The 11,335-nt window shown below is 35.8% G+C and overlaps 2 protein-coding genes and 1 long non-coding RNA gene across 3 annotated transcripts; 1 reads left to right on the forward strand and 2 right to left on the reverse strand.

Moving 5' to 3' along the window:
• The first annotated feature begins 444 nt into the window (after positions 1 to 444).
• LOC125198010 lies at positions 445 to 3,564 on the forward strand. The gene is made up of 8 exons (XM_048096478.1): positions 445 to 744; positions 823 to 854; positions 1,674 to 1,771; positions 1,851 to 1,933; positions 2,075 to 2,152; positions 2,233 to 2,362; positions 2,796 to 2,837; positions 3,107 to 3,564. Exons 1-8 carry the CDS (start codon positions 640 to 642, stop codon positions 3,118 to 3,120), a joined length of 582 nt encoding a protein of 193 aa, XP_047952435.1. The 5' UTR covers positions 445 to 639; the 3' UTR covers positions 3,121 to 3,564.
• LOC125198011 (cleavage and polyadenylation specificity factor subunit 1-like) lies at positions 3,160 to 7,696 on the reverse strand. Its single transcript, XM_048096479.1, has 6 exons — positions 7,251 to 7,696; positions 6,415 to 6,561; positions 5,875 to 6,028; positions 5,500 to 5,635; positions 4,280 to 4,364; positions 3,160 to 3,361 (listed from the first exon to the last, which is right to left on the reverse strand). The coding sequence occupies exons 1-6, from the start codon at positions 7,583 to 7,585 to the stop codon at positions 3,160 to 3,162; spliced, it is 1,059 nt and encodes a 352-aa protein (XP_047952436.1). The 5' UTR covers positions 7,586 to 7,696.
• Positions 7,697 to 9,398: 1,702 nt separating this feature from the next.
• LOC125198007 lies at positions 9,399 to 11,329 on the reverse strand. The gene is made up of 2 exons (XR_007172336.1): positions 10,359 to 11,329; positions 9,399 to 9,657 (listed from the first exon to the last, which is right to left on the reverse strand). It is a non-coding gene; the product is annotated as an uncharacterized LOC125198007 (long non-coding RNA).
• Positions 11,330 to 11,335: the final 6 nt, after the last annotated feature.

Raw genomic sequence — 11,335 nt, forward strand, 5'->3', positions numbered from 1 at the left:
TTTCCCTATTACTTTTGTTTTAGTATAAATACTCTTTTAGAGGCTTTCATTCTCACTTTAATATTTGTAAGAATATTTCTCCATATTTGAGAGACTCACCCTCTTCATCTTTTCAAGACTTATCAAATTCCCTTCGGGTTGCATTCGATCTTTTGCGCTAGGTTGATTGTAAAGGTATCTTGCTAGTTCTGTATTAGCATTGTGGGCCATTGTGTTTACGTGAAAGCGCTTTGATTTCTTTCTGTTTCTTCACCTAAATCATAACACTAATCCATCCTCTATCCTTTTATCCATTTTTCTTGTTCCATTTCTTGATTTATCTTGTTTGTTCGTTGGATTTATTTACAAAAACAAGTCAAGCAAGTTCATAGTCTTCAATCTAGAAGATTCACATTATACATCGATTCAAATACAGTTCAAAGTTGAAAACTTTGAAACTTGTCAGTTAATGTTTGAGGACTAACTGAATGTATATATTCCTCTCTCTAATATTTCTAAACAAGAATTGAGCACTAATTTAGCGTTGCCAAAAATAAACGTGCGCCCAAATCACTTCACCACAAAACACTCCATTTCTTGAGTAATTAAGCTCGATTTCGAGAGGAAAATTGGGCGTTGAATTGCTGAGATTTGTTTGACATGTCGACGAATCAGAACCCAAGCCCGAACAGCAATGCGGCTCCAATCGAGATCGGGCCGGACGGCCTGGCCCGAGAATCTCCAGTCATAGCTTACACCGAGAAGGTATAGCGTCGTTTAGATCTCACGAATCACGAAAACACTATTTTGATTGCTCATCTTGTTTTCAATTTCGGGTTTCAGATCATTGAGGAAGAGCAGCTTCAGTTGAGGAAGTGCGTAAGCTTGCTTCTCATCATTCGACTAATTTCTCTTTATATTTACTGATTTGATGTGAATTTATGTTATTGGAGTTTGTGTTTTATCTTAGGATTTAGATTAATGTACATTCTGTTGATGTAGTGTTCAACAGAGAGTGTGTGATGAGATTTTCCGGTTTAGCATAGTTTATTTTGTGTTCAAATCAGTATTGGAGCTATTGATATTCAGTTGCATTCATGATCTTAATGTTTCTTAGAAAATTTTGGTGATTGTGAAAAGGTGAGGCTTAGACTAATGGGTGATTCATGGACTCAAGTTCTTGAGCTTAATTCAAATGCCAGATTTTGATTAGACAATGGAACCATTGTACTAATGTTTTTCTATCAATAATATACAATCTGATGAGTCTTGGCCAACCACAAGTATTTCTTGAAACGTAGTGTTGATATTCCAGTATAGCATAATTTATTTGCCTTCAAATCAGTAGTGGAGTTGTTGATATGCTTTCACGCCATGTAATGTTCAGGTGCATTTGTGATCCTGGTGTTTCGTAGAAATTTTGGTGACTGTGAAAAGGTGTGATGCTTAGGAAGTTCTTGAGTTTAAGTCGAATGACTAAGTTGGATTATATAACGAAACCATAGCAATAATGATTCAGTTCTTGGTTGTAATTGAGTTACCATTGGGGGTTATTAGATTTACAGATTATGTATTTCCTTTCACCCCAAACAGATTCCTCGTTTAGCATTACCATTTCCTATCTCAGTCGCCTCATCATGCTAATATCCATATCAACTTATCATGTGTGAATAATATATTATATGTCCACTCAGGTATATTGAAGAAAACTATTCTAAGATTCGTGATGTCGAACGAGAACTTGCCAACCTCTCGATGGAAATGAAGCTTACAGCTGGTCCAAAGAAAGCTGGTATGCATTTTCCAGCAATTCCTAAGAATAATTTTGTGTCTTCTGTAGAGTATAACGTGTTCTTGTCCTACTCTAATAGCACTTGAACACCTAAGGAAGAAAATAGAAATGTCAACAGAGAGAATTCGATTGGCTAAGATGAAAGAAGAACAAGCTAAAAAGGTATGCTTCTTTCCATTAAGGAGCTGATCGTAGTCAGCTTAACTCAGTTTAACCTCATTATATGTGCTTTTTTCTTAAGCTGCAGAATTTGTACTTCTACTTTTCTCCGTACTCTCTGATAAACACTGTTCCTATCGCTAGGCCTGGGAAGCAGCAGCAAAAGACGTGCAGGATGAGGAAGCAAGCAAACAGAAGCTTTGTGACGATCTAAATAATTTGGTAATCGATTCTTGATGGTAACATTGCCAGTTAACTTATTCGAGTACTTTTATCTCATCTCAAATCTTATGCTCTTGCAGGTCCAGGAAAGTAGCAACAGCCAACTTGCTCGACTGGAGGAACTGAAGCGCCGAATGGAGTCTCTGAACCCGAGCAGATCTTCCAATACACATACGCCTCAGTATGATTCACTCAGACCTTCATCTTGGAGTATGCATATGCACTTAGTTTATTCGTTTCTCTATGCTTAATGCTTTTGTTCTCTCCCCAATGGTTGCGTCTTCCAAGTAAACAAATACGAGTTACCTCCCTAAATCATTATACCCCATTAGATATCACATTTTCTTGCCTACTAACATAAACTGAATTTAGTTGAGAAATCTTGACAAGATTTGACTATTTACAACGCGTAGGCGGGAAATCAAAGACTGCCACATAGTAGTACAGTTGAAGTTTCGTCTGCCGGGGAACCACCCTCTGGAGCTACGGGAACCATATCTACTGAAGTTAAAGCAGAGAACTCCGCGGTAACTGAGCAAAACCAGCAGCCTTCTAGCGACAGCGAGGAAGACGGAAGAAGAGAATTTCAAATAAAGGAAGAGGAAGTGGATTAGGAGCAGTACCTAAGGGCCGAAGCATGCAGCACCTGATTGGACAGGAGCTGGTTTTGACGTTGATGGCAGAGGTTGAGTGAATACACGATCCTTACCGGCTCCCGGCCACTTTCTAAAATTCATTTCTTATTTATTATTGGACAAATTCTAGTCTCTCATCCATGACAAAAAAAAAAAAAAAAAAAAAAAAAAAAAACCTTGTCCATATTTATAAATTCTTCTTGAACTGATGTGTATGAGCTCTCAACCATGGTGGCCTTGTATACAGATGTTTAATGTAAATTTGCATTTGTTTGATGAAAAGGTTTTCATAATTGTGATTATGCTTCTTGTTTGACAGCGACATGTGAGTAGTTTATGAGTTCGAGATGTTGTGCTTATTGTCAATTGGTTTTAAGATGGAATCACGAGAGGTAGAATCCTGATGACGAGGCCGGGGAAAACATCGTCGAGGTCGTGAATATGCGGGTTCCTCTCGACTATGTAAGGATCGGAGCACTTGTCGCTGATGGTGTGCAGGGTTTCACCTTCTCCGACAACGTATATCTCGTCGCACGGCTTCTCCACCTGCCACCCTCTCGCCGCCGCTTCAGAGCTTGTCGACAATGCCGTCGTTTAGGAGGATCGGAGCTACCACGCCCGCCACGCCAAGCCACGAGGCGTCCCACGCTTTTGTGCATTTTTGGAGGGAACGACTGCCATTTAATTGTAAGAAGAAGAAGATTTTTAAAGTATGTTTTGGGGTAGATTAATTATTGGTAACAATTATTACAAATAACGTCAGTTTTGGTTCAAAAATTGTTGGTTTTTTGACAATTTTTTTATCGGGTTTTCTTTGTTTTAAGTCTTATTAGTCCTATTTTGGGACAAAATTGGCGCTTAATCGATACTATGAATCAAAACTAGACATATATAAGTAGTTCACTTGCTCAAGTTCAGCTCGTAAGAGGTGGTTCGGATTTGAACCAAACATTCCTTATACTATGAAATTAATAGTGAATTAATTTTGAAGCAAGTTTGGTTTGTTTAATTTGGTCAACTAATTAAGAAGCAATTAAAATTAGGATAACTTTTATTCCTTGAAACTTGCAATTTGTATATAAATCCTATTTTTTTTTTAGATATTTGCCAACCGAATGGAGTGTTATATTGTTAAATCAACACTTAATTGTTAACTACAACTACATAAAAGCCATTAGATATTCAAATTAAGGGCCTAGATCATCAATCCCAAATGTCAACACGATCAACAAAAACGCCAACAAGGGTATTAAGGTCAATTTACAACAAATTAGATGTAACTAACTTTTAAAAAATATCCCATAACCTTAAAACGCATGGCAGCTGATTATTGCCGTCCCGAGAAAACTATGATCCTGACCATCTTATATAGTTGGAACAATTACATGAGACCCTATAAGTAAAATAAGAGGATCATATTTTAAACACTGACCATGGCTGACCATATGAGCGGATGCTGCTTTAATGTTGTATTGACGCTGAGTGCTGAAACCATACAAGTGTGATGTTTCCAAGCAACCCGACCGCCCATGTAAGCTCATGTTCATGAAGAATTACCACAACAGGCTCAATATAACCTGAAAAATAGCTTTTAATCATTCAAAAAAAGGAGTGGCTGGGAATTGGCTGAGGTTCATAATGAAATGAAGTTGCTGAGAAAAGATATACGAACAGATCACAAATTAGTTGCCTGAATCTTAGAGAAATATAATCAGGATAGTAAGGACCTAAAAGCAAAAAACAAAAGATTATGTAGAACCACTGGCTAGACCAAGCAATGGCTACAAGTAAGACTACTTCACAGCAAATCAGAAGAGTCCTCTTATTAGAGGCCTTTGGTGTACCCAAAAAATTATGAAGTTGAATTGAGAATTTAATCATTTATTATAAATTGATTACCACGAAAGTTGCTGGCGGTCAAGAGTGTCTCACTGAGTTGGAGTTGTCTATAGACTGCACTCTCACTTAATTTAATCCACAACCACATTAAATTATAACTTAAAAATTTTAAATAAAACAGATTTTTTTTTATCACTAGCATCAAATTATCCAGATTAGAGAAGATTTTGACAATTCCACCTACTCAAAGAAAATATACAGAAAAGATCTATGTCGTAAGACTTCCCAAACTAGTTTTTTTGCCCTGCAACCAATAAGCTCAACTTAAACTTGAGATAAAAGGAGCGGCAATGATGAGAAAGTCAATAGAACCAAACAAGTAATAGCCAGTATGCCTTTTAGAAAACCACACTTGATAGAATTGAATAATGCAGTCATTTTAGAAATCAAAGCTATCAAACCAAGTATATATTGGGAAACCTATAACTTGGAAAGATAAAGATCAGATTAGCACCCAATTAAAAATACAGAACAGAAAAAAAAAATCATTATAGGCCCTTTTTAAAATCAGCAATTAAACATCGGCAGTTATAAGAAAGGAAATTTTTGTGCTGTAGCCCATAAGAAAGTGCTGATTCTCAATCTGGTTCTGGTGCATGCCTTTTATTGACTATTCTGAGGTATACAATCAAAATTTTCCAGTGAAGTATGGGTAAGGAAATTACAATGATTAGGAAATCTATAGCAACAAAAAGCATACACAAATATTTGAGAATATATACTTAGCCATATTGGATTTTCTGAACCACCCTTTATTAAAAAGGGATGCCAGAAAACCAAATCAGAATCCTTACCATGGATGAGAATACTTACCATGGATGAAGATGAAATCTTTAACATGCTTCATATCAAGATCTCGTAAGCCAACAATATACGATGATTCAATTCGAGATGCAGCAGCTGCCCTGAAAGTACTGTCCTCTGCAGGTGCAGTTAAACCAGTGCTAGCCTAACATCACGTACAACAATTGAATTTACAATTTAATAAAAAAACGATATAAGAAGTTACTACTTGAAAGCAGCATAATCCACATGGCTCAAACATTCATCATCCCCAACATTCGAAATAGTTCATTATACAATATAAATATCTGGTAGTAGCAATAGAAATATATACCGTGTTCCTATTAATCAAAATATTCATATCAAAAGAACTGTAACAGAGTAAAGACAGATCAATTACAAAACCTCAGCTGCTTTGAGGACTATCATTTGTAATCCATATGCAAGCACCGCAGCACACCTCCCCAATGGATCAACTTTCACTAGTGGGCCTCTTGGGAAAAATTCTCTGCCTCTTCTCAAGTGAATCCAGTCAGAACCCTCAAAACAATGCATGGAACTGGACGAGAAGAAGTAAAAGTGTCTATAAGTAAATTACCACCAAACTGCATTCTCATGATAGTTCGTGTTGAGGCATACTAGTAACAACAGACATTCATTCTATTTGCAACTTACAATCAGAAATTACTCTCCAGAGCTTCAGGTTTGTTATGTATCTCAGGATTTCAACTTGTAGGCGGTTAGAGTTCACAAGTTCATGTTGAAGAAATATAGCAACAATATAAATAAAAATATATCAAAGACCTATTTTTCCTGTCACAAATAATGTAAAGAGCTACTTATATATGCATATGACTATATGAGTGCCACCAATAGCACCATAGAATGTGTTGTGTTCCTTCAAACTGTGGGATAGGAATTTGCAATAATAAGATTACATCACACCTGGTTCGTAGCCCATATATTGATTCATCAAACTCTAAAACTGATATTTTTGCATCTCGAAAAGTCAATATAATAGAGTCTCTCCTCTTTCCACCATCAGTAGCTCCATTTGGTAGCACCCCCAATGACTCCACATTACCATGCAACCTACACGGCATTAAACAAAATCGAATTAGCATCTGAAATAACAAATAATATTGTTTTTCCATTGTAACAAATTACTCGAGGAAACTGACGCTCATTCTTAAAAATTGTGGGTGCAACAAAAAAATCATTACTAATATTAACAAAATTTACTCCAGTAAATAGCTACATATTGTATGATAATGATGATGATGTTATGTAAGCTCAACTACAACCACTACTTTCTTAATACAATCTTAAACAATGTGAAAGACAATAAGTAATAGAACACAAAGTAAGTAATCATGATGGTACATTTGTTGTATTTGATAAATTAGCTTCATATTAAGACTCTATCATGCAGAGTGGGAGAGCTAGTAACATTGTTGGAAACAAAAATTTCTCAATTTTACCTACGAACATTCAAACATTTCCAACAAATTTCAACTAATTCCTCCAATCATCAATTTGAACACATATAATATTAACTAATTAAAAACAAAGTATAGCTATGCAAGCCATCAAACCAAGATGAAAACTAAAATCAAGAGGACAATTTCTCAATACAACATGCCCTGCAATACAGTATTTTCCTGGAGCATCCTCCTAGCAAAAAAGTGCGACAAAGCTTTTCAACATTGCACAGCTGAATTATTTACGACAAAAGAAAAGGCATAATTCAAGTAAATACTAGAAATAGGAAAAGAAGAAACCTATAATGGCAAACGAGCTCAAGTGAGGCACCGGAAATACCAGCTAAGACGGCTCCACCACCCTTGGGCTCGGCAGCAGCTTTGTGAGCTAAGGACGGAGAAGCCTCTTCCTGAATTCTTACAATGTAAACTTCAAGAACGTTGGCGGCAGCAGTAATGAGGTTGGGAACCGGTCCAATAGGCTTGGAGGAGGTGGTCCAGTCCGAGTCGATGTCGTCGGCGGTGATCGGAGGGATTTTGGGCGTGGAATCTGCGGAGGAATGGGTGATGAAACCCGAGGCGCAGTGCTCCATGCCGGTTGCCCAATGCATCATCTTGAACGCCGCGAAACTCATACCTGCAGTTGATTGGATTCAGATGGTGGAAGTGTGGACGAGTGATGGTTTGGGGATTTAGGGTTTTGCTTAAAACCCCAATGGCGGGATATTGGGGATTTCAGAAAAGGGATTAATTGGGACCGCTTCCGAAATGCAGTAAAACTTCAATCCAAACGGTAATGTCAAACTCCTAAGGGCACTCCCAATGCTCTCTCTAAAAACTCTTTTATTTCTCTTTAACTCCTGCCACATCAGCGTCACACATCAGCACCAAAATTTATCCCCAACTTTTAGCCAACTGCTCCAATGGTTTCTCCCTAACTCAAAAAAAAAAAAAAAAAAAAAAAAAAAAAAAAAAAAAAAAACGCCGAAAAATCGCCGAATCGCGCCTACAGTGGGCGCCGATGATTCGGCGATGAATCGGGGGCCGAATTATCGCCGAAACACACCCAACGGCCGGCGATAACTCGGCGATTTTCGGCGAAAAATCGCCGAGTGTTATCGCCGGACCATTGGGAGTGCTCTAATTTTATAAGGTCGATTTTGCTTCATTGATTTTAGACTTTATTTGAAATATTGAGTTTTAAATGTCTCAAGCAGGGTGAATTGTTTTCAAACCAGTTCCCCCGTTGATTGATACTATTTTTTTTTTCCTCATTAATTCACATCCTTGCTTTTATTATTTTGAATAGTGGACTTTAGAATTCCACAATGAATAAAATAGTGGACTCTTGCCTCGTTAATCTTATGCAAGTTGTGATCAACAATGAATAAAACGGGTGGAAAAAGTTTATCGAATGGGAACCTTAAGTTTATAACTTAGACTTTATTCATTCATAAGCTTGAAGCTAAAAATAATATGACTTTATCATATCTTGTATGTTCCTCAACTTTAATAATGCATAAACTCAAAAACTAAAACTATAGCTATAAATAATACAAATAAGGTATAAGAAAAAAACAAATGACATAATCTAACTAACTTGTGTGGAATATTAGAGGAAAACGACAGTTTTGGATGAAAATAATAAGATTTCTCGATGATGATGATGATGATGATTGATGATAATATTTAAGAAGACTAGGTAGGTCTACTTACTTTAAAACAAATTAAATAAACCTGTAAAAATTTGACAAACTCCTAATTAATTAATCTAATTTGAAGCGCATCCACAAATTTTAATTTTCAGCTGGCCACGGGTTAGTTTGATTTGTCAAATTTCCAAGTTCGCATGCAATCTTAGACTATGGTTTAGATAAATAAAATTAATTTCCTTTTCTCAAACGAGATATTAATAAGCTATATTAGCCTGTCCATTTTCATGTCCTTAAAAATGTCTATCTTTGAAATCAAACCATCAATACTAAATCATTAATTGTTTGTTGTGATAACTAATTTTCTTCCCATTCGAACAAATATGTTTGTTTTTATTTACATAAAAATGTTGAATATATACTTTGGACACGCAAAAAATGTATACGATCGAACAATATATTTACCTTTTTAATATTAAACAGAATACGTCACGTTTTCTCATTTCTATTCTGGCAATCCAAACCGAAATAAAAATCTTGAAAGTAGGAAAATGAGTAACATTTTAAACTATAAACTAATGCAATTTTATTTAAATATTTAATAATATACTAAATGTTATATATATTGAGTTATTTAATTTAATAAGTGTGACGCCCCAGAATTCCGTTCCCTTCTTTCGAGATAAATCGAATTTATTAGCTTAATTAATTTCCTTTAAGAAGCTGTGTAATCGTAGTTGTCGTTGTAATTCTCGACTTTGGAGTGATTTAAGTATTTTCGTTGGAAGAAATAAAGTGCAAGGAAATTATGTGTTCAATTAGATAAATATTTGAGGAATAAGTTATACAAGAATGATGGAAATAGCACATGCTTACAAGTTACAAATGTGAGAGTGACAACAGACACACCTATCATCCTACTACTCTAGTCAACAAGTTTGGAAATAGTCTAAATTGGTATATGAACCAAAGAGCTACAAGAATAGATTCCCTTTCCATTACTCCATCCTCTCCCCCTCGAATATGCAGCCTGCAAGGCTCCAAGGTGGCACAACCTACAAGAAAAAGTCCACTTACCCAATTAGTGAATGAGCATGTACCATGCAATGGCGTATCCAGAATTTTTAGTTTGGGGGTTCGATAAATTATCATAACAATATAGAACTTCAAAATCCGAAAGGTCAATTTTCTTCTCTTTATTTTGACTTTGAACAAAATCTTTATTTCTAATTTTTTTCTTAAGAAAGGTCATCATATATAAAAAAAAGATTAGTGAAAAATTTATTTTAAATTTTGCAGAAGGTATTTTTTAATTAAAAATAATCTTTTGACTTATTTTAGGCAAAAACTTCAATTACAAATATAATGCATCATTACCATTTTTTATATAATTTATTTCTCATGTTTTACGTCAAATATATTTTCATATTTTATGTATGATCATAAATGAGCATTGAGGAAAAGTTTATATTTAAAATATATATTCTTCAATAAAAGGTAAAAAAAAATTAAAAAAAAAACAAAGCTATAAGGGGAGATACAAATGAGTATAAGAAACAAAAGTGCACTATAAAAGAAGTGCGCAGAAAACAAAAATCAAGGGGTTAAAATGTGAAAATTGAAAGGAAGTTGATTTAAATCTAATGATAGTATTATTAAATAAAGAGTAGTAATAATTAAAACATAAAGAAAAGTAATTAAACATCTGCATGCAAAATGTGGGCCATGGGAGTCGAACCAAAGCATTCAGCCTTACCATTGAAGACTCCAACCACTGAACCATTTAGATTACATATACCATGTCAAACAAGATTTCAATATAGTTAGTTTAAAATTTTGGGGGTGCAGTTGTACCCCTTATTCCTCTGGTACCATGAGTAAGACAATAATCAAAAGTAAACCAAGAAAATAGTGAACAATTATGGATTAAGAGAATCAAGTCTCTGCCAAGACTAAGGATTGGATAGAGTCAAGATTTCTAAATCTCCCAATTAAGAAAAGAGACAATTGGGACAAGAATATGAGCTCATTTGAGGGCACTAAAAGAGGAAACTTGCGGAGATCCATGAGGTCAGCCAAGCTAGTGTGCCAAAACTTACACCAAAGTAGTAAAAATAACATGAACATCAAGCTCAAAAGAGATGGAGCTGGCAGCCCCAAAATAGTAGCCTTTGCCTCCAAGTCTCAAGCACAAACAGTCAAGGAATAGAGCACTATATAAGCAGCCTCATCTCCCTTCTCCTCCCCACAAAATCGACACCCCAAACTCACATAAAGTCAAGGAATACAGCAAGGAAGGGAGGAGGAGCAAGGAGGAAATTCTGAGGCAGGACATCAGTCCCATCCAAGAGGATTCGTCAAAGTGAGGTAACAACCTCAACACCCAATAACCTTTGCATCACGTAGAACAACAAATATAGATAGCACAAGAACTTAGAACTTCCATAGGATCCTCACAATCAAGTATGGATCAGTAGCAAGAACCATCAAGTCTTTATACAATGAGCTAAAAGCCCCAAATGAAAAATTAGAACTTTAATACCATAGCCAAAGATCATTCCAGTGAGCACTCAAAAATTTGGATCATGGAATTTAAATACTCCAACAAGATCATACGAAATACCATCAATCACCAATCTGCTAGAATTTAAAGAAATTGAGTAAAGGAGAAAATGGAAGGTGACTTAGCTTAGGCGGAGGGGCTGCCGGGCGACGAGCGAGCGTCGACGGAGT

The sequence above is a fragment of the Salvia hispanica genome, unplaced genomic scaffold, assembly GCF_023119035.1.
Source record: "Salvia hispanica cultivar TCC Black 2014 unplaced genomic scaffold, UniMelb_Shisp_WGS_1.0 HiC_scaffold_1162, whole genome shotgun sequence".
NCBI lineage: Eukaryota > Viridiplantae > Streptophyta > Magnoliopsida > Lamiales > Lamiaceae > Salvia > Salvia hispanica.

Bases quoted from the DNA above. Each gene is read 5' to 3' on its own strand.
- LOC125198010 (XM_048096478.1), top strand. From the start codon at position 640: ATGTCGACGAATCAGAACCCAAGCCCGAACAGCAATGCGGCTCCAATC. The intron at 1,934-2,074 runs GTATGCTTCTTT...TCCTATCGCTAG, and splicing joins AAGAAGAACAAGCTAAAAAG to GCCTGGGAAGCAGCAGCAAA. The intron at 2,153-2,232 runs GTAATCGATTCT...ATGCTCTTGCAG, and splicing joins GTGACGATCTAAATAATTTG to GTCCAGGAAAGTAGCAACAG.
- LOC125198011 (XM_048096479.1), bottom strand. From the start codon at position 7,585: ATGAGTTTCGCGGCGTTCAAGATGATGCATTGGGCAACCGGCATGGAG. The intron at 6,562-7,250 runs GTTTCTTCTTTT...AATGCCGTGTAG, and splicing joins GAGCTCGTTTGCCATTATAG to GTTGCATGGTAATGTGGAGT. The intron at 5,636-5,874 runs GTTTTGTAATTG...ACGTGATGTTAG, and splicing joins TAGTCCTCAAAGCAGCTGAG to GCTAGCACTGGTTTAACTGC.